This window comes from Rosa chinensis, chromosome 4 (genome assembly GCF_002994745.2).
Source record: "Rosa chinensis cultivar Old Blush chromosome 4, RchiOBHm-V2, whole genome shotgun sequence".
NCBI classification, from domain to species: Eukaryota; Viridiplantae; Streptophyta; class Magnoliopsida; order Rosales; family Rosaceae; genus Rosa; species Rosa chinensis.
Window position 1 is genome coordinate 2516448 of NC_037091.1, and position 26065 is coordinate 2542512.

General features: G+C 38.1%; 2 protein-coding genes across 3 annotated transcripts; both read left to right on the plus strand.

Moving 5' to 3' along the window:
- Positions 1–6697: 6697 nt before the first annotated feature.
- LOC112200380 (protein tesmin/TSO1-like CXC 2) lies at positions 6698–11912 on the plus strand. Its single transcript, XM_024341409.2, has 10 exons — positions 6698–7077; positions 7912–8072; positions 8178–8937; positions 9240–9721; positions 9825–9899; positions 10484–10667; positions 10748–10843; positions 10933–10999; positions 11129–11279; positions 11366–11912. The coding sequence occupies exons 1-10, from the start codon at positions 7027–7029 to the stop codon at positions 11715–11717; spliced, it is 2379 nt and encodes a 792-aa protein (XP_024197177.1). The 5' UTR covers positions 6698–7026; the 3' UTR covers positions 11718–11912.
- A 5223-nt stretch (positions 11913–17135) lies between these two features.
- Positions 17136–25762, plus strand: LOC112200741 (protein NETWORKED 1A). Of its 2 annotated transcripts, XM_040518513.1 has the most exons (6): positions 17136–17426; positions 17526–17575; positions 18119–18152; positions 18228–18385; positions 18987–23614; positions 23857–25762. In XM_040518513.1, the coding sequence occupies exons 4-6, from the start codon at positions 18283–18285 to the stop codon at positions 25507–25509; spliced, it is 6384 nt and encodes a 2127-aa protein (XP_040374447.1). In that variant the 5' UTR covers positions 17136–17426; positions 17526–17575; positions 18119–18152; positions 18228–18282; the 3' UTR covers positions 25510–25762. The 2 variants fall into 2 exon arrangements, with proteins under 2 accessions (XP_040374447.1, XP_024197515.1); XM_024341747.2 differs by having other exon boundaries at positions 17137–17426; positions 18119–18385.
- The last annotated feature ends 303 nt before the right edge of the window (positions 25763–26065 follow it).

The window sequence follows — 26065 nt, forward strand, 5'->3', positions numbered from 1 at the left end:
TATTAGAAAGCCCGTAAATTTAGCCCGAAGAGGTGATATGAGATCCAAAAGATTAGTGATCGATAAGGTTTATCACAATCTCCTTTTTAACGGATCCATGTTGTTCCTTCTTCTTTTTTTGAGGGGAACATATTATATTTAAGTGATTTGAAAAATCATTATGACTGTACAAGATCAATATAAGGGATCCATGTTGTTCCTTCGCGTAAGGGTTGGTTATCTTATTGGAATTTGGGTTATTTTATTAGAATTTGTATGGCTCGATGCGAATCACAATGTGGGGAAAAATAATCTTGTAATAAAAAATCAAAACATATGTGTAAGTGACTTTTTGTTAATAGTCTGAAACTCTTCCAGAAAACCTCATGAAAACAATATTGATTTGATGTGATATCATTAGCAATTGATCGCAATAGTCATTTTCTTTATTAAATAACTAGGCTAGTCAAAACAATATTGATTTGATGTGATATCATTTTCTGACTTCTGACATCTTGTCCAAAACTATAGACTAAAATTAATTTTGACTATAGAAAATTATTTACTTTTTTTCTTCAATCCATCTAGATTGTATTTCATTATCAGTGTTATTGCATGGTAAATTGACCGGGCCTTATTCAAGCGGGGAAAATAGACTCTAATCATTGGGGAAGAGACAACTTAGGCTCACTCAACACTCCTCTCCGAGAATTCGTTTCATTGTTCATGACATACACAATATTAGTAAAAAATTTGATAATATCTCTTTCCGGCACATCTGTGATGAAGCAAATTTCTTGACAGATGCACCAGCTCATTTTGGTCATATTCCCACTGAGGCAACAAGTTGTAACAAGTCATTACCATTCATGAATCTAGCTATTGACAGTTGATAATATAGGATTTAGGATTAATAGGATAAAAGTGGTGGAAATGGGAAGCAGATAACTAGATGCCTAGATACATATATAATGCAAATAATGGCATATTCCAAGAAGCTTCTCACCTCTTGGCGTTGTGCAACAGTGCACGTATAGTTTGTTGCTCTTTGTACAAATCTTGCATGCACGTACGACAAGTCGCAAATCACTCGTGTTTAAAATAGACAATGGGTACATGGTACGTGGTACGGTTGTACAACACAATAAGGAAACCACCGACACATGGATATTCTGAATTCGTGTTTTTGAGGTGAACATCTCTTCTTCTTTCCATCTTTCCGACCTTCTTTTCAAACTGATTCAATGCATGGAAATATCTTTCCTATATTAATTGTACACCAAGCTGGTTATGTAGAGGTAGACCAACCGATGATTAATTTGTGAGACCGCCATCTATACCAGTATATCACAATAGCGGATCTATGATTAATATGTATGATCGATGTAGAATATGTTTGAATTATTAATTAGAGTTGTGTTTCTTTGGTTGAAGTTAATTTTTCAATAGACGTGCGGAAGGGGGGTGTGCTCACCAAGACCATTACATGTATCTTGTTGTCTCACGATATATAATAAAATAAATCATTTTCAGAAATTTTGGCTAGAAAAAACATAGTTAGATTCCCACTTGTCTAAATTCACAAATAAAAAGTCCAGCTCACATATTTTTATTTAGTTCGTAGCCATGGTCGATTAACTAAATTATGTGATAGTGATACGTCAAATCTACCAATATAATGATGGCAAAAGTGAGAGAAAAATTCTTTTGCCCTGCAAAATGATAGCAAACGGAGGTTTCGAAGCCCCTGTCAATACTTTTCATGTCACTTTGATAGTGAATTGGATCGCAAAAATACCACTAATAAGATATCACTAGTATGTGGTTCCATTCAATAGCACTTCACCAACCACTCATACAAACTCCAAATAATATGTCTAGATTTTTGGGCTTGTTGATGTCACAAATGGGCCTATGGCTCGAATCATTTGTTGCTTGAGCTTATGCTAGTCCAATTTTTTGCCCAATAGATTTCTTCCGGTCATCTCTGTCATCTAGCTACATGCGTACACTCTCTTCTTTCTATTCAGCAAGGATCAACAACAGATGAGTCAAGTTACGAAGCTCAATTTTGGAAAAGAACGAACTTCAAGTCGCCCGGAACATGACGAATTCGAACCACTTTTGCCGCAGCATGCAAGATTCATAACCAGTATTACTAAAGAAAAGTAGGTTCGATGGCTTAAGCCTTAGTCATTGGGGTTATTATAAGTTAATTTCCCAGTCAAATAGGGTTTAGGCCATTAGGATTAGATTTCTTTGTGTTTTCTTCTATCCAACTTTTTCTTTGCTTCCTGATATATGATGGGATTCGATTCTGATCTACCGCACGTTGACACACCCAAAACTCCAATATACAGACCCAGTAATTCATTATTGGATACTAGTAACTTGGCTCTAAGAGAGAGTGAGAAAATAAAGAAGGGCAAATGGTCTTACATGTTTGTCAACAGCAAAACTTGTTAGGGCAACACAACATAGAGAAAAGCAAAAAGCCTATCAGAGAACCACAAAAACTTGTATATAAAACCATCACCTAAAAATCCCATGGACTCAGAAACAGTTACTGACAACGACTCGTTCCACAAGATCCTCGATCTTATATCATCATCTGCAGCAGCAAAACTCAGCCTTACATACCATGGAGTGATTCACATTGCCACCTGCATTATCTGTATATTATCTTTTGGTCACTTGCCAACTACAAAACCATCCCAGAATTAATTATTATTTAGGAATCGAACTGCTCCCAATTAAGTAGTTGGGGTCAACCCCGAGCTTTATTCTAATAACCCACAATCTGACATTCACTAAAGCTTAAAAGGGCCTCAAAGACTTTACTCACATCTAAATAACAACAGGTCACCAGACTTCATAAAATTAAGTATAACTGTGCTTAATTTACGCCTAATCACGTACCCTATCTTAATTATTTGCAAGTCAGTGTCAGTCATGCATATAATTATACAAGGTAATCAGAAAATGAAGAATAAAAAAGCAAGACTCTCTTAGTACGCATGTAGTAGACATTATGATGTCGCATGATGAACTTCTTCCTTCCTCTTTCAGAGAATGTGGGGAGTTGGGAAAGAGCAGACTGTGTCATTATGTGCTCACCATGCTGATTCTGCAAGCTGCTAGGGTTTTTATTTTTTGGTTTTTTATTTTTTTCCTTCTGCAGAGGAAGAACCCAAAACCTGTGGGGTGGGAGACTTTGAGAGTTGAGAGCTTACTCAGCTTAGCTAGGGATCACGTGATAGTCTCCTTAGTATTTAAGGGACCACATGTCCTTAATAAGGACACCCCTATTGAATGGTGAATACCAACTTTGGTGATAAGGTTCGAAGGTGACAAGAGAATTATGAAGCTCACCTCTATGCATTTTAATTTTGCTACCTTACTTGCAAGTGCGGCATAAATATTCACTAGCTAGGTCCAAAAGAGAAAGGGAATATGCATGTACTATCTATTCTCTACAGTTTGTCCACTGACTTTAATACTCTTCCTCCAAACTTGGTGATCATGTTCGAAGAATTAGTCTTTAAACAATTAAGTACGTACATCTTCAATTAATTTTTTCTTAATTACTTAACATGTTAAGGATTTCTCAAGTAATTTAATTCAACATGGAACTCCCACACCCTTGAAGACTAGAGCATTAACACATTGCTACCTAATGCTTTCACGAATGCACAAATATCCGAGTGGAAGAGTAGCCCAACATCCTTGAAAGTTATAGGATTATGGCTCGGACATACTCAAAGCTCAAGTGCTTAACAACATATATATTGACCGGCCTGCATCATAACTATTTTTGAACAATTTCTAGTGTTTGGTTATTTATTTATTTTTTAAAAAGAGTTTCATTTGCTAAGAAGATCTGACACTTATGGTAACTTCTTAAAGCCAATAAGAGTAAACCGAAATTGGTGAAGGTTGGGTACATCAGTTATGGCTAGTCATAATTTTTGCGGAAAAGATCATTGCTTCGAGTAGCTCATGGTTAGTGTTTAGAAACGGGGACCAACAGCAACATGTTGATATTCAGAATCCACTTTTCACCTTCAGGTAGTAGAGAGAATAATAAACAAAAATAAAAGCTTTGGTGGTGATAGTCAATAACCTAGACATTTGAACGTGAAACACATCATTAATTGTTCAAGAAACTAATTGTGTGTAGTCTATGGTTCAAGTTGAGTATTTGTGGTGAAAATACTATTTATAGTGAGTCACAGATTTCATAAATTTATAAGATAGAGTAAATTATTTTAAACTGATTGAGAAGCTGCAACTATTTATTAAATAATCACTCCACTCCCACTATTACGTTCTAGATTTGATATGACAGTTGTGATGTGAATGCTATTTTGCTCGTCGGTTGTGCTACGTGAGCCTTCAATTTTCTCCAAGCAAGCGAAGATTTGTAGGTAAACGTAGTCTGTTGCCTTCCCTTGCCTGGTGGCAACAATGATGCCCCTAAACATAATGGCCACCTAGTCGAGGTTACTATGACGAGGCCGTCTCCCGGCATTCATGTCAGAATATGGGCCGTTTTCCGACTTCAAGTCGTCATTGAAAAGAGGCGATGTTCGACAATCCCCGGAAGAATCTAAACATTGAAGACGAAGAACTCCATCGGATCCTACACGTTGTTACGACTCATCCATAGATGTGGATTGGTCATAGGACCCCTGAGTGTCCCAAGGAAGAGGGTAGACTCAACTCTGATGGGAACGCCCAACAAACTATGTCATCTGTCCTATGTTGATGTTCCCTTGCGTCTGTCCACTAATGCATTTTCATTAATCCAAAAAATACCCCTGACCTATGATTTGATAAAGTCATGTAATCCGACGTTCTTCAACGTAGGATCCATAGAGCTTCATGGACCACCAACCTACCCGATCACGAGGTTTTAAAAAATTCTTCCGCGCCAAAACTACAAGCTTCGCTGTCCTTACGTCAGGCGCATAAATTTAACGGAGGCAGCATTTATTATTTCCGCATTCTCTGAAATACCCTTACCAGATGGCGTAAAGATTTTGTCTTCAGTGTAACTCAAAGGGGGTAGTAAAGTAAAATCTAGCAAAATAATTGGCATTTATATGACTCACGGGAAGGCCATGGTCAGCGTTCAGCTTATTAATGTTTGTATCGGTTTTTTAACTGGAAAAAGAAAAATAATATTTTGTATCGGTTCAAGATTTTTTTTCTTTATGAATTTACTATACTATTTACTAATTATTTTTCTTTCCCTTCAACCCATAATAACAGTTTACTATTTTAGACCGTTATGTATTCAATGGAATTTTTAACGTCTTTCCACATGTAGGTGGGTGATTAAATTGCTAAGATCATTGTTTGTGTAACGTTTTCCAATGGCTTTTACATCTCCAGAGATATAAATATACCCAATGGCTTTTACATATATACCTAATATAAATATATGTAATTTTTTTCTCATTTTAATGTAAGCATTAAGAAATCTACCTGATTTTCTAACATGTATAAGAAAACTTTCATGGAGATAAATGTATGTACAGACACGAAAGCTAAATCATTGCTAAATATGTAAAGTTTGCATAAAAAGAGCAATTTAGTGAGAAGAATCGATTTTAAGTTTGTAGACAACGAAGTAAACGTCTTGAACATAGCTCAAATGAATGTTAAGACAGTTTTCTTTATTTGATTCAATTAGTGAAAAAAGTTACGGTCTCTATTCAACCACAGTCATGCTCTGACACATAAATACTCTACGTGACAAATGTATCATTCAACTCAAGTGTTTCTGACACAAATAAACATTTTCTTGAAAACCACGAATAACTCTCGAAAATAAAACTCTATGTGGGATTCATTTCAATAACAAGCCCCTGGTTTCAAAAACCTGAGGACACACGAGTCTTGAAAAATCTGGACATAATTGTGTTTAAGATACGGCAAATCTCTGATTACTAATTAGAAAATCCAAGTAAATTAAATAGAGACCGTAACTTCCAAATTGTGTCAGCCTTATTTTTTGAAAGAGGGCCAGAAATTATGTCAGCCTTATTAACGCAATAGAGTTAAAAACCGTCCGTCATCGATTTAAGAACCGGGCATACAATGTTCAGAAAATGACTCATTTACATATTTGTATCTAGTCATTACGGTGCAAATAACGATTCCTGGGTCAACAATGTACAGTAACCCTTGGGAATTACCATAGGCCAAAACTACTCGATTATCTTTGTCAAAAAAAAAAAAAAAACTACTCGATTATCCAATTAGCTGCAGTTAAAAAAAAAAAACAGAAAAACAGCCAATGATTCAAAAGGACAGCATTGCAATTCACAAAGTCAAGTTGTGAAAAAAGAAATGCAAACCAAAAGCAAAAGAAGGCAAGAGAGTGAGTGAGATTTTTTTGTTTTGTTTTTGGTAAAGGGAGTGTGAATGAGTGAGTCTGTTAAAAAAGAAAAAAAAATAAAAAAAATAAAAGAGAAAGTGAAAGGAGAGGGGGGGGGGAAAGAAAGATACAGAAAATCCAGACACAGTAATCTGTACGTTACCTTTTGTTAAAGTTGCGTGGTGGTGGCGAAGTGAGGTGTGTGGCGTGGTTGGTGCTAGAAAATTACACAAAACCATTATATATATATTAATAAAACAGTGGAGACTGTTTCAGAGTGAGAAAGTGAGAGTAAGAGTGAGAGTGGTACAGCTGTGGAGGACTGGGGGGTGGGAGCTAGTAGTGTGGGGCTTTTTGGGTTGTAGGGTCGGTCACAAGGGGTTATCACCACGAGAAAAAGTCCATTGAGGAGCTCAGCTACGACTACTCTCAATTCGCGCTTTCCCGCTCCTTCTTGAATCTCAATTCACTATTATCCATTTTCCTGTGAGACCCACATCCTTTCACAATTATTTACATTTTCCTCAAAGAAGAAGAAGAAGAAGAAGAAGAAGAAGGGTACTGTGAAAAAAGTAGTAGTTGGGGCCTTGGGGGTGTGATGGGAAAGTAGTAGTAGGGAGAGAGGAGAGGTTGATGAATGTGGAGGAGCTGCCTCTCTGGAAATGGACACCCCAGAGAGGAACCAGATCGGCACTCCCAAAGCTAAATTTGAGGTCTGCTTTCTTCACCATTTCTCTTCCATTTTTTTTTTTTCATCTTCAAGGGTCCTTACTGAATTGGGTTTCTGTTGCATTTTGCATTTTTTTTTTTCACAAGGTTGACCTTGTTTTTTTGCTGTTGAGTTTTGTTGGGTTTCTCTGCATGTGGGTTGATCTTTGATTTTCAGTTGGGTCAAAGGTTGTTGTTCTTCTTGTTTGGGTTAACTGGGTGGCCATTTTGTGGTTTGTGTTGGGTTTTGGTATCTTGTGTTTTTAGATCTCAAATTGAGCTCAGTCTTTGTGGTCAATTGTTGTTCTTTGGCTTCAATTAGTCTTCTGGTAGATAATTTGGAGCTTATTTTTGGGATTCTTGTTCATACCTGGGTCCTATCAGTTTCAGTGTTTCACATTCTTCAACTTGTAAACAGAAAGAAATGGAATTTATTCTGGAAATGTTTTTCTTTTGATTTTAGATTGTTTGCATTGATATTTGCTAACCCTGTTTCTTTTTTGGGTTTTTTTGTTTGTTTTGTTCACTCACTCATGACCTAATAATCTGATATGATGAGATACAAATCACATCCGGCACCAGATTTTAAGGTCATAATTAAGACGCCAGAGTTGTGTGAACTGGATGTTGTGTAATTTATTATTTTAAATTTTGCAGATAATTATCACTCTACTTTTTGTTGACAGTTTCCCCAAATTTTGTGTCAAATCTTAACACTGTTGATGCTTGATGAGGATATGTGGATGGTTTTTTAATTTTTGTTTTCAATTTTGTGTATAATCAGGTGTTAACTCTTTCTGTGTAAAATTCTTCATGAAGATCTTTTCTTTAATGTGCAGGATTCTCCAGTGTTTAACTATATAAATAGTCTTTCTCCTATCAAGCCAGTGAAATCTGTACACTTTACTCAGACGTTCAGCTCCCTTAGCTTCGCATCCCTACCATCCGTTTTCACTTCACCTCATGTCAGTTCTCACAAGGAATCCAGATTCCTGAAGAGGTGAGTTGTAACTTGCAACTTGCAACTGATTGCTGTATATTTTTTCTTTGTATTAGTTTTTGGTTACCTATGTCTCTGACTGAATTGTACTCCATTTCTCTTCAGGCATAATGCTTCTGATGATCTGTCAAAACCTGAATTTTCTCCGGAAAGTGGAAATAAAGTCTGTGCAAGTGAAGATGCTGCTCAAGTTTATAACAACTCTTCAGAGATACAAGAAGATTGTGTTCCAGCGGTTCCCATTGGAGAAACTTCTGTAGAGCCACCCAGTGAACACTCAAAGTTTGTGATTGAGCTACCCCGGAATTTGAACTATGACTGTGGTAGCCCTGACTGCAACACATCTCGTTGCAGTATCATCAAGGAAGATTGTGACTCGGAATTGGCTGAGTTTTCGGCTTCAGTTGCTCAATATGTTCAAGAAACTTCTGACAAATGTTCATCAGATGATGAAGCACAGCAGCAGTTGATATGCCAGATTGAGCAAAGAAAAGAAGGGACAGGCTGTGATTGGGATAGTTTGATTTCTGATGCGGCTGACATATTGATTTTTGATTCCCCCAATAGCACAGAGGCTTTTAAGGAGCTAATGAACCATTCCCTAGACCCCATGACAAGGTTTTCTACTTCAATTGTGCCGCACCTCTCGCAAAATAACATAGGTGATGAGCAACTAGTGCAGGTCATTGATACAGTTGGTTCTGGTCAACAACTTCAAATTGAAGATCATTCCTCTCAGAATGGAGCAGCCAATGATCTGAATGAAACAGAACACATGCCGAACCATTTAAACGAGTATATGGTGGACAATCCAAATGTTAAAGAAGATAATAAAGCGGAAACATCCATGCAGCTCACTTGTAAGGTAAAATATCCAACCAGGTTGCACCAACTTTTTCAGCAAAAGTTGAATAGATTTATGATGAATTAAGTAGTCTAATCTGTTAGATTGGTGAAATATGTATGTGTATGCTTGCGCATTTTCTGGTTACTCTCTTACAAACTATTCACGTCATCTTGCTTATCCTCTTTAAAATCTATTGTCTGTTGCTCATTGCAAAGATTTATGACACCTTTTCTAAATTGTTCTTATTACCTTGTTTAAATTACCCTTTCATGTGTGACAATATTAGCTGGCCTAGTGATGTTTCCTCTTTCTGTGTATAGCCTGTTATAAACTTGCATCGTGGCTTGCGAAGGCGCTGTCTAGATTTTGAAATGACGGGAGCTCGCAGGAAGAGTTTCGAAAATGTTTCAAACTTTAGTTCTTCTATGTTATCTCAATCTAATGAGAATGTCACCACAAATGATAAGCCAGCATCTATGAAACCTGGTGGTGAATCCTCTAGGTGCATCTTACCTGGAATCGGTTTGCACTTGAATGCTCTTGCAACAACCTCCAAAGACTACAAAATCATCAAGAATGAAAATTTGGCTTCTGGTAGAGAACTGAGTTTTCCCAACTCCAATGCCTCCATCCATTCCCCCACAGCTGCTCAAGGGAGTGTTTATGAGTCTTTCCCTTCAGCTTCTTCTGAAAGAGACATGGATGGCGCTGAAAATGGGGTTCAGCTGTTGCAAGATGCTTCCCAAACATCCGCTCTTTTAGCAAATGAAGACTTCAACCAGAATAGCCCCAAAAAGAAGAGGCACGTTCTGTTGACTAGATATTCTTCATTAGATTATCATATCATGTTGGTTAAGATTCTTGTTTCTTTATGTGTCATCTAAAATTTTTATTTGGATTTGCAGACGCAGGGCAGAACACACTGGAGAAGGTGAGGCTTGCAAACGTTGCAACTGTAAAAAATCAAAATGTTTGAAACTGTAAGTTCTTCATGTCCCTTTTACTGAAACATAATACCCTGTTGCTTACATTGAGATGTGGGATTTAGTTGAAAGCTTCGACCGAGATTTGTCTGGTTGATTAATCTATTATCCATGTGACAATATATTGGCTTACCTGGTACATTAGCCAAGCCATGTCTCTGATAGTAAGTGAAGCTGCACACTTAAAAATGATATAGATTGGAGCACAAATGAAGAAGAAATGTAGCATAATGTCATCTTACTCATGTTTCATTGGAATATCATATGGACTTTCATACATACTATGAGGCTAGTGCTGTGCATGCAATATCACTCGCAAAGTTGGCCTTTGCCATGATCTAAGCTTTAAATGGACCTGGCAACAAATTTGGCTTCTCCATAATGTCAAGATATGCTCTGAATAATATTCATGGTTGATAAGCTATCTATACGCTCTCCTGATGTAATATTTCCAGAAGTCTTTAAGTGTGTATTCCTCCATTTTTTCTCTTTGATTGCCAACATCATGGTTATTGCTTCTGCTGCTATTTGTTTCTTAGGTACCATGTTAATTGTTTTTGACTGTCGCACTTTTGATGCAGTTACTGTGAGTGCTTTGCTGCCGGTGTCTACTGTATAGAGCCTTGTTCATGTCAAGATTGCTTCAACAAACCTATTCATGAAGATACTGTGCTTGCAACTCGTAAACAGATTGAGTCTCGCAACCCACTTGCGTTTGCTCCCAAAGTGATTAGGAACTCTGATTCTGCTGCTCCTGAATATGGGGTAAGAACATAGGTTCACTATTCTCTGCTCTCTTTGCAAGTCAAACTGCAGTTTAACCATAAAGTTGGTTTTGCTTACAGGATGAATCCAGCAAGACCCCAGCTTCTGCACGGCATAAAAGAGGATGCAATTGCAAGAAATCAAATTGCCTAAAAAAATACTGCGAATGCTATCAGGTTTTTTTCCCTCAACAAATTTTGTTTACTTTTTATTAGTATCTTATTATTCTTATCTGATCTGATTCAAGTCTTGTTTTCTTTTAAAGGGTGGTGTTGGATGCTCCATTGGCTGCAGATGTGAAGGGTGCAAAAATGCATTTGGTACAAAGGAAGGTGAGTTGTGTGTGGTGCTTTGGATGATTACTTCCCCTTTGATTTCTTGTGCTGCATTCCCATCTGAAGTACTTCCAAGTGTGCTTGAAAATAAGCTTTTATATCTCTTCCTCTTCTTTTGAAATTCAGGATCTATTATTGGAACTGAAACTGAGCTAGACGAAGAAGAAACAGAAGCAGCCGAAAAGAGTGTGGCTGACGGAGATCAACAGAAAAATGAAATTCAGAAAAATGAAGAGCAAACCTCTGCCCTTCCCACAACGCCATTACGGCTGTCCAGGTTAATTCTCAAACTATTTGTTGTTGAGAAGTTGATGTATCATTGTTATTAAGATTGTAAATGATAAATAATTTTATTGTTTTCAGACAATTAGTTCCAGTGTCATTTTCATCAAAGAACAAACCGCCACGATCTTCTGTTTTTAGCATTGGGGGGTCCTCTTCTGGATTGTATGCAAGCCAGAAGCTTGGAAAACCAAATATTCTGCGACCCCAATCCAAGTTTGATCAGAGGCATAGCCAAACTGTTCCAGAGGATGAAATGCCAGAGATTCTTCAAGGAAATAGCTCTCCTACTACCGGAGTCAAGACTGTTTCTCCCAACAGTAAGAGGGTCTCTCCTCCATGTACCTTTGGGTCATCACCTGGTCGAAGGAGTGGCAGGAAACTTATTTTGCAATCCATCCCTTCATTTCCTTCTCTCACTCCCCAGCATTGAGATATCGCAAAGTTGAAGTTGGAAATGGAATGTTCTTAGTTTACATTATATTTAAAGGTGTGGTTTAGTTCTGTATGTCATTTGAGAGAAAGTCTTCTGTACTAGTACAATAAACATGGCATGATACTCTCATCATACCCAACTTATCCTTGTAAAATATGGAATTTCAGTTTATAGTTTTCACTCTCCGCCCAATGTTTTCGAAGCTTGCTATCTCTGCTCATTCTTTTATAGACCATGCTGAAATCTTTGTCTTAATTTCTCACATTCTGCATTGGCCAAAGATGGTAAAGCTCAAGAAATCTCATTACATTGGGTACTGCAGTTAACACACCAAGAAACATTAAACTTTCCAAGTAAGTCGAGCAGCTCTGGATCAGAAGAGAGCCATACACTATCCTAACTAGAAATCCTTTATTGCTCCAAATTACCAATTCAGCCACTATCCTTATCTAACCTTGAGAAAATTATCCTCTGTCTGACACAATGTCAGCCGTGTATATTTCCACTAGAATAGCACAAGTTAAAATAAAACATGTGGTCATAAGAGTAACATTTATAATCCCAGTGTAGAGATTAGTGTGAAATAAACATGTGACAATATTTGAGTGAAATGATATATAATCTTAGTCGTGTATGAATACACCACATAAAATGATGAGCATTTTGAACTACAAGTCCTCTCAATCAATATATAATCGAAAAAGAGAAGAAGAAATTAAAACTTGCCCTTCAAATTTGGGGAGTAGATGTAATTTTCCAGGTGTGAATGGATGCTCTCACTTGCAGAGATGTTATATCAGGCTAATGGGTTAAGAGCCTAAGACCTCTACTAAAAGGACTGAAAGACATTTGGATTGTGCTTCGCCCACTAACACCATTTACACTTCTTTCCAATTTGAAAGCTAAGAGATTAATTTGCTTTATAGCAGTGGTTCAGCTCCCCATTTGCTTTCTTATTTCTTTTGGTGGACAGAACTCAGAAGTAGGTTCTTGGTTGATGGCTTCATTCATGATTCATACTGTCATCACTTGTTTCGTCTCAACTCTTAAGTGCTTCCGGTGCTGGCAATGCAATATTTACAATGTCACGAAATAATACTTGTACGTACATTTTAAATCCGCCATCAAGTTAGGTGTTACTTAGTATGAGTGCTGGTAAATAACGGTAACACGAAATAATGAACCGTCCTCATCAAACACGAGGAACTTGATATTTTGACAACAAAAACTTAAGACATTGAAAGAAAAATGACATGCATTAGCAGTCAGCTGATTCTTCTTCCTAAGCTGTAGACTTGGGACTCCTATGTCGTCTAAAACAGGTTGTGTGATATCGACAAAGCTAACACAATAATGGAAGGGAGAGGCACATGGGGTGGGATATGGTAGAGCCATGGCCGTATTCGATGTTGTCACTTAATTAGCTCGATCGATTAGAAATGTGTACCTGTACATTTGGCCAACTTTGAGGGGAACATGGGTTGCCATAGCTGGCTCCCTAGTCCCTACACATAGAGCTAAAACACAAAAACGAAATTTCAAGGTCGAATCCACCATTACTTTTCGTTTCGGGGGTCCGTAATGCATGCCTTTCTAGATTTGCTGGAGAATTTGTTTATGGTTTTGTTGGTAGGGGTGCGTTTAGTGTTAGATTAAGAGAGGTTAATCAATCATATCTGGGACATGTTCAGTGATTTACTCTCCACCATAATGCCTTGTCTATCCCAGTTTTCACTTTCAATAAATCTAGAGAGAGAGAGAGAGAGAGAGAGAGAGAGCACATCGTATTCATATGGGTGGGTGACGAACAACTATAGTGTCTTCAAAGCACAATACTCTATTGTGGGTAGTAATTAACATCGATGGGGATTGCTAGCTCAACCATATCGATCATATGTTTAGAGTTACATATAAGCTGTCCTGATTAGGAACTGTCAATGAGCTTATAATCCAAGTTACGTACGTGTAAGCCTTAATTAGGAGGGCATAATTCCGGCTAGCTAATATCGGAGTTCTAGAGCCTTACTTTTCTGTGTCTTTCGTTGCGGCCTTCTCCATTCATCATTAGTTGGTTTTTGGTTGATTGTTCATACTCGTGTAAATTGATGAAGTCGGTTATCTACGGATCCATACATGGATTTCAAGGTTTAGGGTTTGGATATCGATCTAGCTTGTTAGGTAGTTTGAAACTTTGTATATGATGCATTCATATATCAATACATCAAATGCACATAGAGCAACTTTCTATAACAATAAATTAACTGTAGATGTATTGGCTAAAGATTAGGCTAAACTAGTCTATCAATGCATGAAGCTAGTCTGCTTCTATATTAAATTAATTTATTGCTATATTAATGTATTGTAGACGTCTATATCTGATATGTATTAAAGAAATTAGACTTGAGACCAAAATCTAGAAAGAATGTTTGGCAGGTCTTATCTAAATACTGCATTCAATCATACTGTGCTGTTGTGAGCTTTAAATGGTTTCATATTGACATTGTAGCATGCTACAACATTATAGTGCAAGGCAGTGGAACTAACAGGGTTAGGTTTAAACTAGCCCATGCCTACAAATCATGAAACCCAGATTTAACTGGATTTAGGCCAAACTTACCCAAATCTAGTCGGATCTACTCCAATTCTGAGTCTGTCTGCGTCGGTATCGGTTAACCGACATCATCATTATCAATGCCACTTCGTGAAATGTTGAAACCAAAGTGATTGTTCCGACCAAAACACCAAATCATAAGCACCAAGCCCAGCTGTACATCAAAAACTACATGAATTTTCAGATAGACATAGAAAGTTTGGTAGTTTGACTCAATTAACCTAGCTAGAAGTCCTACAAGTCCTTGCCCTCATTAAATCTGAACGGACCAATTATTTTGATGGTCCATGATGAAGATCGATGACGACCTACCAACATAAAAATGGCGTAATTAATATACCCATGTGCCAATTAAAGAATTCTAACAACGTATGTGATTCAAAGTCAAGATCATTGTTAATTCAACGGTACTGCTGAGGTGCAACTTCACTATCTACCTCCACTAAATTTATATGCACCACTGCAGTAAACTTTAAGTTAACACCAAGGTATATATGTTTTAGTAGTACTTCACGTCTTCACTTGCTTCCACCTCCACCTCCACCTCCACAATCACAATCACAATCACAATCTTGATTTTCCTTGCTAGTTTTGCCAATTTTGGTGGCTAGAGCTAGCATATGCTGTCAGAACAATATATGACAATTAGAATAATTTTTTCTTCACAATCTTGATTTTCCTTGGTAGTTTTGCCAATTTTGGTGGTTAGAGCTAGCATATGCTTTCAGAACAATATATGACAATTAGAATAATTTTTTCTTGTTAAACAAATTGATATATCAGTTGTACATTGATCAAAAGAAGTAAGTTGTGGATTCCCTAAAGTAGCCGTTTTCATGGAAAGACAATCCATTATATATAACGTGCTATATATATTGTGAAACTATCAATAAAAAAAAAAATTAATCAAAGTACATAATTTTTTCTGTTACAAAGTATTGATCAAGTGCATCTTGAAGACAATGAAACTAATTTCAAGCATCTCTTTGATTAATTACATTACATCTATAGTAGTCTTATATAGCTCCTTCAAATTTGTGTAAAAACATTAATTGTCACCTCAAATCTCATGTCATATGCAATCTTTAGCCTAATTTCTAATCAATCAACCGTTTATAACAACAAAATAAGATAGTGTTGCTATCAAACTTCAATGGATGAGTGGAGGAATTTTCTTTTGTTTCTTGCAAGGTTTTAGTATTTCGACTATTTCCCTTGTGAGTCTACATTCTACACAAGACTAATTAAGTAGGATTGACGAAAGGGGTGGTTGAGGCTCCACCGCCCCGACCGGCCAACCGTGAAAAGTTGACGGCCCACCAGAAGAAAGGTGACTGATATCCTCCACAATCCTAATTCCAATAATTTCATATAAGAATCTAACTGTGGAGCAAAACTAGTCTAATTCACATTAAGCTTTCAAGTGTCTGAATCCCAGTTTTCTAATTTTGTTCATAGTTTTTGACAAACTAGGGAGTGTTCAATTGTTTAGTGCAAAAGCTTAGACAGCTCCACTTGTTCACCAATCTTTCTTTATGGCAGCTAGTAGCATCCCTCATGTTTTATTTATTCTTTTATTTGCGTGCACCTAGTTCTATTATTGGATGCAGATAGGAATTCATGTGAGCTTTCCTAGATAGATAACAAAGTGTACTATTTAAAATGCTTCTTATTGTTGGGTTTGCTAATGAAATATAATTAGTGAAATAAAGGAAGATTGGCCTCGCCCTGAAATCAGAATATGTAGATTCTTCTGGTGGAGATACTTAATGCAACCTGTATGATCACATTCAAAATGTTTATTAAAAATTTTCGACTTAATAGAATCAATAAAACTTATTTTGTCATAATTATATATATATATTTTTTTAAAATAGACTAATGCGACTGCTCTTAAGAACTTAATTAATAAAACTGCATAATACAAGAGAGACATAAAGCCTAACCTCAGATTAGAATATCCTGAAATAATACTAATAATCAGCCATGTACTTTACTGCAACTGATATTTATTGAGTTAAATATACAAAATACTATTTCCGATGAGAAAACCCATGTCATTGGACCGATTAGTAGTGAACAGTCTTGGACTTCGTTGAGCGATTCAGCAGTTGCTTACCTGTATGACTGTATCTATTGGATGGTAATGAACTTCATTTTTATCCATACATGATACCTAAAAGACACTAAAGTACATGCAGCATTGGGCAATATCATTAAGGCCATGAGGAAGAGACGTGACTCAGAAGCATGCCAAACCTGAAGTGATTAATTATGAAAAACCCAAGTGATTAATTATGAAAAACCCAAGAAAGAACAATTTGGAGATCTTGATTAGCAATTGGGTTTCCCCCAACACACTCTTCTCTTCTCACGCCGCAGAGTAAAAAACGTTTACAATTGTCAAAAGTAGAGAAGAAAAAAAAGCAACTACAAGAAAGACAGCAAAACGCTCAGAAGTCATAGAAAAACAATTGTATTATTAGGAAAAAGCAGAGGATTTAGGGCTGGCATTTTATAGTTTAAACTACTATTACAGTATTACCTAATCATTTTACGTAAAATTGTGTAGTGCGGAACCGCAAGATAAATGTGTGTAGTACATTTGTACATGTTCAATCCAATTTTTGATGAATAAGAAAAGATTACTAAATGCATTTTATTTTCTTTTTTGGCATGAATGATAAATGCGTTACTGTTTTTTACTTGCTCATTCTTATGTCATTTCTTGCCTTTACAGTTCATACTTCATATGTCATGTAACGACAGTTCCAAAACCCAATTCTGTCATATATATTGTCTCACACAGAACCCAATAAAGAGAGAAGAGCAATGAGAGTCTCCCCTATGAGTGGAGTAACCAAAGAGAGAGAAAATGGGGTGAAACTGCACTGTCTCAGTTTGCAGCGGCTGGAGTTTTCCTATCATGGCTGCTGATCACAACTCCATTACCAGTGTTTTCATTCTTTTGGCATCTACTTGATCCCAAAAAAGAGTGGAAAGAATCTCTCTTTTTCAGTTTTCATTGAAACCCAATTGCTTGCTTTGAATGTGAATGGTGTTGTCTCCCCACCAGTACTGAAATCAGTCATTTAGTGAGTTTTTAATCTTATTGTTCATGTCACAAAGGATTGGTTTTTGCAGTTTTTATGAGTTACCCATCTGCTGAAAATTAATGCATTTTGATATGGTAGGTTCACTTGCTGATTAGAAGTCCTGCATCTGCTGTCATTCAAATCTTTTGGTAAGTCGTTGATTCTGTTATTGGCAAAGGATTCATCTTTTATCTGATTGTTTTGGAACCATTTTACAAAAAAACCCATCATCTGGTTGCTTCATTTGCTTCTGTGAGTGCTCTTTTCAGTTTTTCATGAACTCTTTTTCCTGCATTTGATAATTGGGTCAGGTATATGGTGTTGGGAGTAAAACTGTGGCTTCTATTGTTCTATTATTCTGTATGGTAGTGTTGTTGATAAGCCGAGTTAAAAAGATGCTTTGAATCGAGTTCTAGTGGAGTCAAATTATGAGTGCTTTGTGTTTTGTTATCAACTTGTAGCACTGGTGTGATTTTCTTCTTTTCCTCATGTATCAGCAGAACCTTAGATCACCACATTGTTTGTTTGCTTTAGTATATTCTTGTTTAATGGCTACTTCTTTCCTTGAATCAATTGCATCACTCCTATTTTTCATTATACAGGCTAAAAGCCAGGTTTGAACTTACATAATTCTGCAGATCTCTTTTAATTTTGCTTACATTTATAAATCCTTTGATGATTTTGGTGTTCAGGTGCAAGGAGCAAAAGACAGAACTGCAAAGCCGGGTATTTGGCAGTGGAAGCTCGTTGGACTGATACTCTGTCCTGGATCCAATATCTAAGGCTTTGTTACTTGTATAGGGACCCATCATTTTCCAAGTCAAAACCAGTTTTGTTGTTGTGTTGTGCCGGAATCATGGCAACCCTGTTACAGTCTGAGTCCAGACGCTTGTATTCTTGGTGGTGGGACAGTCACATTAGCCCAAAGAACTCAAAATGGCTTCAGGAAAATCTTACAGGTCTTGATACTTTCCTCCCAGTTACTTGGTTATCTATATACCTCATAGAAGCTCCAATTTCTATGCTTCTCTTATGACATAGGTGCTAGAATTTAGGATATCAGGCATGTGGAGACAGTGAAGCAGTCTCATCATCTTATACATCCAACTCTTCTCACTAGCCAGCAAAATTTTGCCTTCCAGACTTGAAATAATAGCAAGGAGTATATGACTTGGTCCAAATTTTAATTATCTTAATCTTCTTCCAACTTAAATCCATCTTATTTATTGACTATGCACAATCAGTTTGTTACTATCTCAGTATTAGGAACTTATAGGTATGATTTGGCACCCTTACTCTTATTATTCCTTGTTTTTTGAAGTATTTGACTCTGTACATTCCAATCAAGAAGACTGTCTGATATTAAAGAACAATCAAAATATCTAACTAGTAATTTGCCCTCATCCTGGAATTAAGTGAAAAGGTTGCAATGGTAGCTTAAATACCTTTGTTGGGTTTCCCTATCTCCTCAGCACGCACACTTGAGCATGTTTTTGCACAAAGATGCCTTCAATATTTTTGAGGATGCGTTCCTTACTGACCCAACATTTGTTCATACAGATATGGATGCTAAAGTCAAAGCAATGATCAAGCTCATTGAAGAAGATGCAGACTCTTTTGCAAGGAGAGCAGAAATGTACTACAAGAAACGCCCCGAGCTCATGAAACTGGTTGAGGAGTTCTATAGAGCGTATCGTGCATTGGCTGAGAGGTATGATCATGCAACTGTGGAGCTGCGCCAGGCTCATCGAACCATGGCAGAAGCATTTCCCAACCAAGTACCTTTTGAACTCGCCGATGAATCATCCTCAGGCTCTTATGGCCCAGAGGCTGGACCTCATACACCAGAAATGCTGCATCCAGTTCGTGCCTTATTTGACTCAGATGACTTGCATAAGGATGCACTGGGACTCTCTTCAACTGATTTACATGATTTGAAAAGGAATGGAGGCTCCGACTCTGGAATAAGCAAAAGAGGTCTGAAGCAGCTTAAGGAAATGTTCAATCCAGGAGAAGAGTTTAATCCAAAGGTTGCGGGGGGAAGGTTTACCGAAGGCTTAAGTTTTCATGAAGCAGATGAAAGCAAACCAAAGTTACAGAATGGGTACTCTCAGTTAACTAGTGAGAACCAGAGTCTCAAGAACCAGGTCCTCTCTCAATCTGAGCGTGCTGTAAAAGCTGAAACTGAAATCCAAATCCTACAGAAAACTTTATCTGAGATACAAGCTGAAAAAGATACAGTCCATCATCAGTACCAGCAGAGTTTGGAGAAGTTATCTAAGCTGGGGAAAGAACTGAATAATGCTCAAGAGGCTGCTGGAGGGCTCAATGAACGAGCCAGTAAAGCTGATATTGAAATTACAATACTGAAGGAAGCCCTTGGGGAATTAGAAGCTGAGAGAGATGCTGGTCTTCATCAGTACAATCGGTGTCTGGAAAGGATATCTAGCCTGGAGACCATGTTATCTTTTTCCCGGGAGGATGCAAAAGGACTTAATGAGCGAGCTGTTAAAGCAGAAACTGAAGCTCAAAATCTGAAGCAAGAACTTTCTAAATTAGAGGCAGAAAAGGAAGCCTGTTTTCTCAAGTACAAGCAATGTCTTGAGAAGATATCTGCTCTGGAGGCTACGATCTCAGCTGATGAAGAAAATGCCAGAATCCTTAATGAACAAATTGAAAGAGCTGAAAGTGAAGTTAAATCACTGAAGGAAGTTGTTGCTGTACTGAAGGAAGAGAAAGAATCTGCAGCTCTACAATTCAAGCAGTACATGGATACAATAGCTAAGATGGAAAGAGAACTTTCTCAAGCTCAAGCAGATGCCGAAAGACTGAATAGTGAAATTTTGACAGGGGCAGCAAAATTAAAAGGTGCCGAAGAACAATGTGTTCTCTTGGAGAGATCAAATCAGTCTCTGCGGTTAGAGGCAGATGGTCTGGTGAAGAGGATTGCAACAAAAGATGAAGAGCTTTCAGACAAGAATGATGAGATGGAGAAACTTCAGAATCTGATGCAAGAGGAGCACTTGCGGTTTGTGCAAGCTGAAGCCACTCTCCAATTTCTGCAGAAGTCGCATTCTCAATCCCAAGAAGAGCAGAAAGCTTTAGCCCTGGAGTTCAAAAACGGGCTTCAGATGTTGAAGGACTTGGAGATGAGCAAACATGGTGTGGAGGATGATATGCAACGGGTTAAGGGAGAAAATAAGAGCTTGAATGAACTGAACTTCTCTTGTACTATCTCCATTAAGAACCTGCAAGATGAAATCTTTAGCATGAAGGAGATGAAAGAGAAACTTGAAGAGGAGGTTAAGCTTAAAACAGACCAGAGCAATGCTCTCCAGAGGCAAATTTCCCATTTGGAGGATGAAATTAAGGGGTTGAATGGCAGATATCAGGCTATTGTGGAGCAAGTGGAGTCAGTAGGTTTAACTCCTGAATGCTTTGGATCATCTGTGAAAGACTTGCAAAATGAGAAGTCAAGGCTAGAAGATATATGCACAAGGGATAGAGAAGACAGAGAACATCTTTATGAGAAGTTGAAGGATATGGGTAAACTTTCAAAGGAGAATGCTGTTCTGGAGAGTTCACTTTTGGGTTTGAATGGGGAGTTAGAGGGTTTGAGAGGGAAGGTCAAGGAATTGCAGGAGTCTTGCCACTTCCTCCAGGGAGAAAAAGCCACTCTTGTTGCTGAGAAATTTGCCCTGCTTTCCCAGTTGCAAATTATCACTCAGAACATGCACAAGCTTTTCGAGAAGAACTCATTGCTGGAAAGTTCCCTCTCCGGAGCAAACATTGAGCTCGAAAAGTTGAGGGCAAGAGCAAAGAGCTTAGAAGAGCTGTGCCAGTTACTCAATAACGAGAAGTCCAATCTTCTTAATGAGAGAGGCACGCTGGTGTTTCAGTTAAATGATGTTGAGGAGAGACTGCGAAGCCTGGAAAAGAGGTTTAAAAAATTAGAGAAGAAGTACTCTAAAATGGAGAAGGAGAAAGAGTCCACACTTGATGCAGTAGAAGAATTACGGGGTTCCTTGCATGCAGAAAAACGAGAGCGTGCTAGTTATATTCGGTCAAGTGAATCCCGATTGGCAGGTTTGGAAAGCAATGTCCATCTCCTCCAGGAAGAAAGAAGGTTGGGAAAGAAAGAATTTGAAGCAGAGCTTGACAAAGCTGTGAATGCTCAGATTGAGATCTTTATCCTTCAGAAGTTTATACAAGATCTGGAAGAGAAGAATTTGACAATATACATTGAATGTCAGAGACATGTTGAGGCTTCCAAGTTTTCTGATAAGCTGATCAAAGAGTTGGAGAGTGAAAATCTTGAGCTACAGGTGGAAGAAGAATTCTTAGTAGAAGAAATCGAAAAGTTGAGGCTGGGAATTTATCAAGTGTTCAGGTCTCTGCAAATCGAAACAGGTACACATGAAGATAAGATTGAGCGAGAAAAAGTACTTGTGCTGCAAATTTTGAATGCTATCAAGGACTTGAAAAGTTCTCTGGTTCAGAGCAAGGATGAGGAGCAGCAGTTGCTGGTTGAGAATTCAGTGCTCTTTACTTTACTTCGGGAGCTGAGATCCGAAGGTGCAGAGATAGAGTCGACAAAACAAACTTTGGAGCAGGAGTATGAGGTAATGGCAGACCATTGTGCTATGCTACAAAATGACAAGCATGAGCTTCTAGAGTCGCAAAGGCAGTTGAGGTTGGAAGTGACTGAGAAAGAGCAAAAGGAGGAAATATTAGAGGCTGATTTGGAAAGTCTTCAAGGTAAGCTGGTGAGTCTGCAAGACGCATACCTGATTTTGCAGGAAGAACAATCCAAGGTGCTTGAAGAGAGGAGATCCTTGCTTAAGAAGCTTTTGGACCTGAAAGAGGAAAAGCAAGTCCTTGAAGAGGATAATAATGCTAATTTTCATGAAGCACTGGCTTTCAGCAACCTCTCTATGGTTTTGGAGAGCTTCACAATTGAGAAAGTCGTGGAACTAAAAGCACTTGCTGACGATCTTGATGGTCTTTGTGCTACTAACAATGACCTTAAAGATGCGGTTAGAACGTTGGGTGAGAAGTTAGTGATGAAAGAAGTAGAGAATCTACATCTGAATGATATGGTTCAATTGTTGGACAAGGAACTGTGTGAAGCCAGTGACTTGAATGGTTTACTAAGCCATCAAATTTCAATTGGAAAGGATTCTCTCAAACAGAAAAACATGAAGCTCTCAGAGGTAGAAGAGAAGCTTCAAAAGACAGAGGACTTGAATGTGGAATTATGCAGAACTGTTGAGGAGCTGAAGATGGAATATGAAGAGTCAAAAATAATGGGTCAAAATTATGAGAAGCAGATTCTCCAACTATCTGAAGTCAGCACTATTCAGAAAAAGGAAATGAATAGCCTGCGTGAAGCAAATGAAACTCTGGAGGATGAAATCTTATGTAAAGCGATTGAAAAAGAAATCGAAACTCTGCACCTGAGTGAGACAGCCCAATTGTTGGACATGGAATTGTGTGAAGCCAAGGACTCAAATGATCAACTGAGCCATAGAATCTTAGTTGGAGAAGGTTGTCTGAAACAGAAAACTACGGAGCTTTCAGAAGCAGAAGAGAAGCTTAGACAGACAGAAGACTTGAATGTTGAACTATGCAGAAATGTTGAGGAACTGAAGGTGCAACATGAAGAATCAAAACTCATAAGAGAAAATTGTGAGAAGGAGATTGTGGAGCTATCCAAAGATAACACAAATCAGAAAATGGAAATTGAGAGCCTTCGTGAAGCAAATGGAACTCTAGAGATTGAAGTGGGTGTCTTGTGTGAAGCAATTGAAGAATACAAAATTAGAGAAGACTATATGAGTTCAGAGCTGCAAGAAAGAAGCAATGAGTTTGAACTCTGGGAGGCTGAGGCTACAACATTCTACTTTGATCTTCACAATTCTGTTGTCCGTGAAGTTTTTCTTGAAGATAAGGTTCATGAGCTTACAGAAGTCTGTGAGAGAATTAAGGATGAAGATGCTGCAAAATTTGTGGAGATTGAACAAATGAAAGAAAGAGTTAGCATCTTGGAAAGTGAAGTTGGAGGTCTGACGGCCCAGTTGTCTGCATATGCTCCTGCCATAGCCTCTTTGAGAGAGAATGTAATTTCTCTTCAGCAAAATGCCCATCTTGGGAAGAAGCTTTTTGTGGAAAACAACCAGCAACACAAGGTAATGTTCTTTCCTCTTTTAAGAAACATTAACCATCAAATGATTCAGCACTTAGAGTCTGGGCTAGGTAGAGTTGTTTTTGCTGTTGACAGCATGAAGTTACGTGGCCTGAATGTCATAGGAGAACTGTTTGTGAGTGTAGTGAAATTGATATAACAGCTATAAAATGAGTTGCCATTGTAATTTTAAATTGGTATCTGAGTGTTGCTGCATTTAGATACTAAATCTTTTTGTGTCTCTAGGAGGGCAAACTGCCAAATAATCTATATCAGAGGAGCTCTCAAGATTACAAAGAAGACCAAAGCACTTTGATATCAAATGGAATTTCTGAATTGGAAGAAATGCAGACTATGATCAAAGAAGTTGAAAAGGCAGTTATTGAAGAAACGGAAAGGCTTTCAATTGAATTAGTTGAAAAGGAAATGGTGGAAGAAATTGAAAGGCTTATAACAAAGGAAAGGGCAGAGGCCTTGGTACAGACTGAAGAAGTAAAATCAACAGGCAACTCGCATCAAGAAAATGGTAGCAAAGGAGAAGAGGTGGAACCTGTGAATGAGTACTCGGATGATAATCTGAAGTTGGGCAAACCTGAAAAGGCAGTTATTGAAGAAACGGAAAGGCTTTCAATTGAATTAGTTGAAAAGGAAATGGTGGAAGAAATTGAAAGGCTTACAACAAAGGAAAGGGCAGAGGCCTTGGTACAGACTGAAGTAGTAAAATCAACAGGCAACTCGCATCAAGAAAATGGTAGCAAAGGAGAAGAGGTGGAACCTGTGAATGAGTACTCGGATGATAATCTGAAGTTGAGTAAACCTGAAAAGGCAGTTATTGAAGAAACGGAAAGGCTTTCAATTGAATTAGTTGAAAAGGAAATGGTGGAAGAAATTGAAAGGCTTACAACAAAGGAAAGGGCAGAGGCCTTGGTACAGACTGAAGTAAAATCAACAGGTAACTCAAATCAAGAAAATGGTAGCAAAGGAGAAGAGGTGGAACCTGTGAATGAGTACTCGGATGATAATCTGAAGTTGAGTAAACCTGAAATAAGGCTTTTGACGAAAGACATTCCGCTTGATCATGTTTCAGATTCTTCATTCTATGGAAGAAGCAGGAGAAAGAATGGTAGGGCTGATGATCAGATGCTCGAGTTATGGGAAGCAGCCGAACAGCATTGCCTCCAGGATCCAGCAGCCAATATCAGGCAAGACCAGGCATCCCCACCAACTGAAGATGTTACCCCCTACCCTCGGTTTGCAAACTCACGGAGGACGACTCGAAAGTCTCCTTCAGAAGTTCAGGTTGAGAAGGAGTTGGGCATTGACAAGCTGGAGGTGTCCTACAGTATTCGACAACCAAGTCATGATGGCAAGAAGGAAAAGATCTTGGAGAGGCTTGCTTCTGATGCTCAGAAACTGATGTGTCTACAAACGTCTGTGCAAGACTTGCATAAGAAGGTGGAGACTAACAAGAAGGGTAAGAAGATCAACAGCTCTGAATACGAAACGGTGAAAAGACAGTTGCACGAAGTTGAGGATGCGGTTGTGCAGCTGGTGGATATTAATGATCAGTTGAAAAAGAATGTTGAAGAGTTTCCATCTCTGGACGAGCAGACTTCCATAGAGTTGGAGGAGGCTGGAAATCTCAGCAGAGAGGGAGTAACCGAACAAGCATGGAAAGGATCTGAGAAGATTGGAAGGTTGCAGTTTGAGTTGCAGAACATCCAATATGTTTTGGTGAAATGGGAGGGTGAAAAGAAAAGGAAAGGGAGGCATGGATTTTATGTGAGTAGAACAGGTCTTCTCCTGAGGGATTTTATTTACAGTGGCAGAAGTAGTAGTGAAAGGCGCAAGAAGGGTTGTTTGTGTGGTTGTATGAGACCATCAACGAGAGGAGAATAAGGTAGCCACTTGGAGGAAAGCCTTTCTTTATTTTCTGTAAGCTTCCTCGTAATGGTCCTACTCTTTTATGTTCAGGGGATCATATCTTGGAGTAGTTAGTTAAAGTTGAAATGTACTAGCTTTTGGATGCTCCTGTAAGAATTAGGGTTTACCTAACCATAATAAGCTGCTGCTTCGTTCAGCTTTCTATCCCATAACAATAAAAGCTATGTCATTTTGATGGAGAAACTTGGTAGTACAACTTTTTTTTTTTTTTTTTTTGAGAAAGGGTAGTACAACTTTTTATAATAGAAAGTTTTTGTTAATGTGACTCTGCATCCAATGCCCAATTCTCCATCCATTTTTTGGGATTTTTGCCTGCATCCATCACCAATTCTTGTTCATCCATTTCAGAGACTAACCTGCTACCCACTTCCCATCCCATAACCTTGTACAGTTGATGCTCTTCACCAGCATGTCCAGCCATTGTGAGCCATTGGAGGGACAGAAGCTTTAAAGTTTAATAGAAACGTGGAATTACTTGTGCAGGGTGTCAAACTCTTGCATACCCTTAATT

Coding starts and splice junctions, on each gene's coding strand:
- LOC112200380 (XM_024341409.2), top strand. CDS start 7,027: ATGGACACCCCAGAGAGGAACCAGATCGGCACTCCCAAAGCTAAATTT. Junction 10,844..10,932: donor AATACTGCGAATGCTATCAG/GTTTTTTTCCCT, acceptor TTTCTTTTAAAG/GGTGGTGTTGGATGCTCCAT. Junction 11,280..11,365: donor ACGCCATTACGGCTGTCCAG/GTTAATTCTCAA, acceptor TATTGTTTTCAG/ACAATTAGTTCCAGTGTCAT.
- LOC112200741 (XM_040518513.1), top strand. CDS start 18,283: ATGGCAACCCTGTTACAGTCTGAGTCCAGACGCTTGTATTCTTGGTGG. Junction 18,386..18,986: donor GCTTCAGGAAAATCTTACAG/GTCTTGATACTT, acceptor TTGTTCATACAG/ATATGGATGCTAAAGTCAAA. Junction 23,615..23,856: donor AAAACAACCAGCAACACAAG/GTAATGTTCTTT, acceptor TTGTGTCTCTAG/GAGGGCAAACTGCCAAATAA.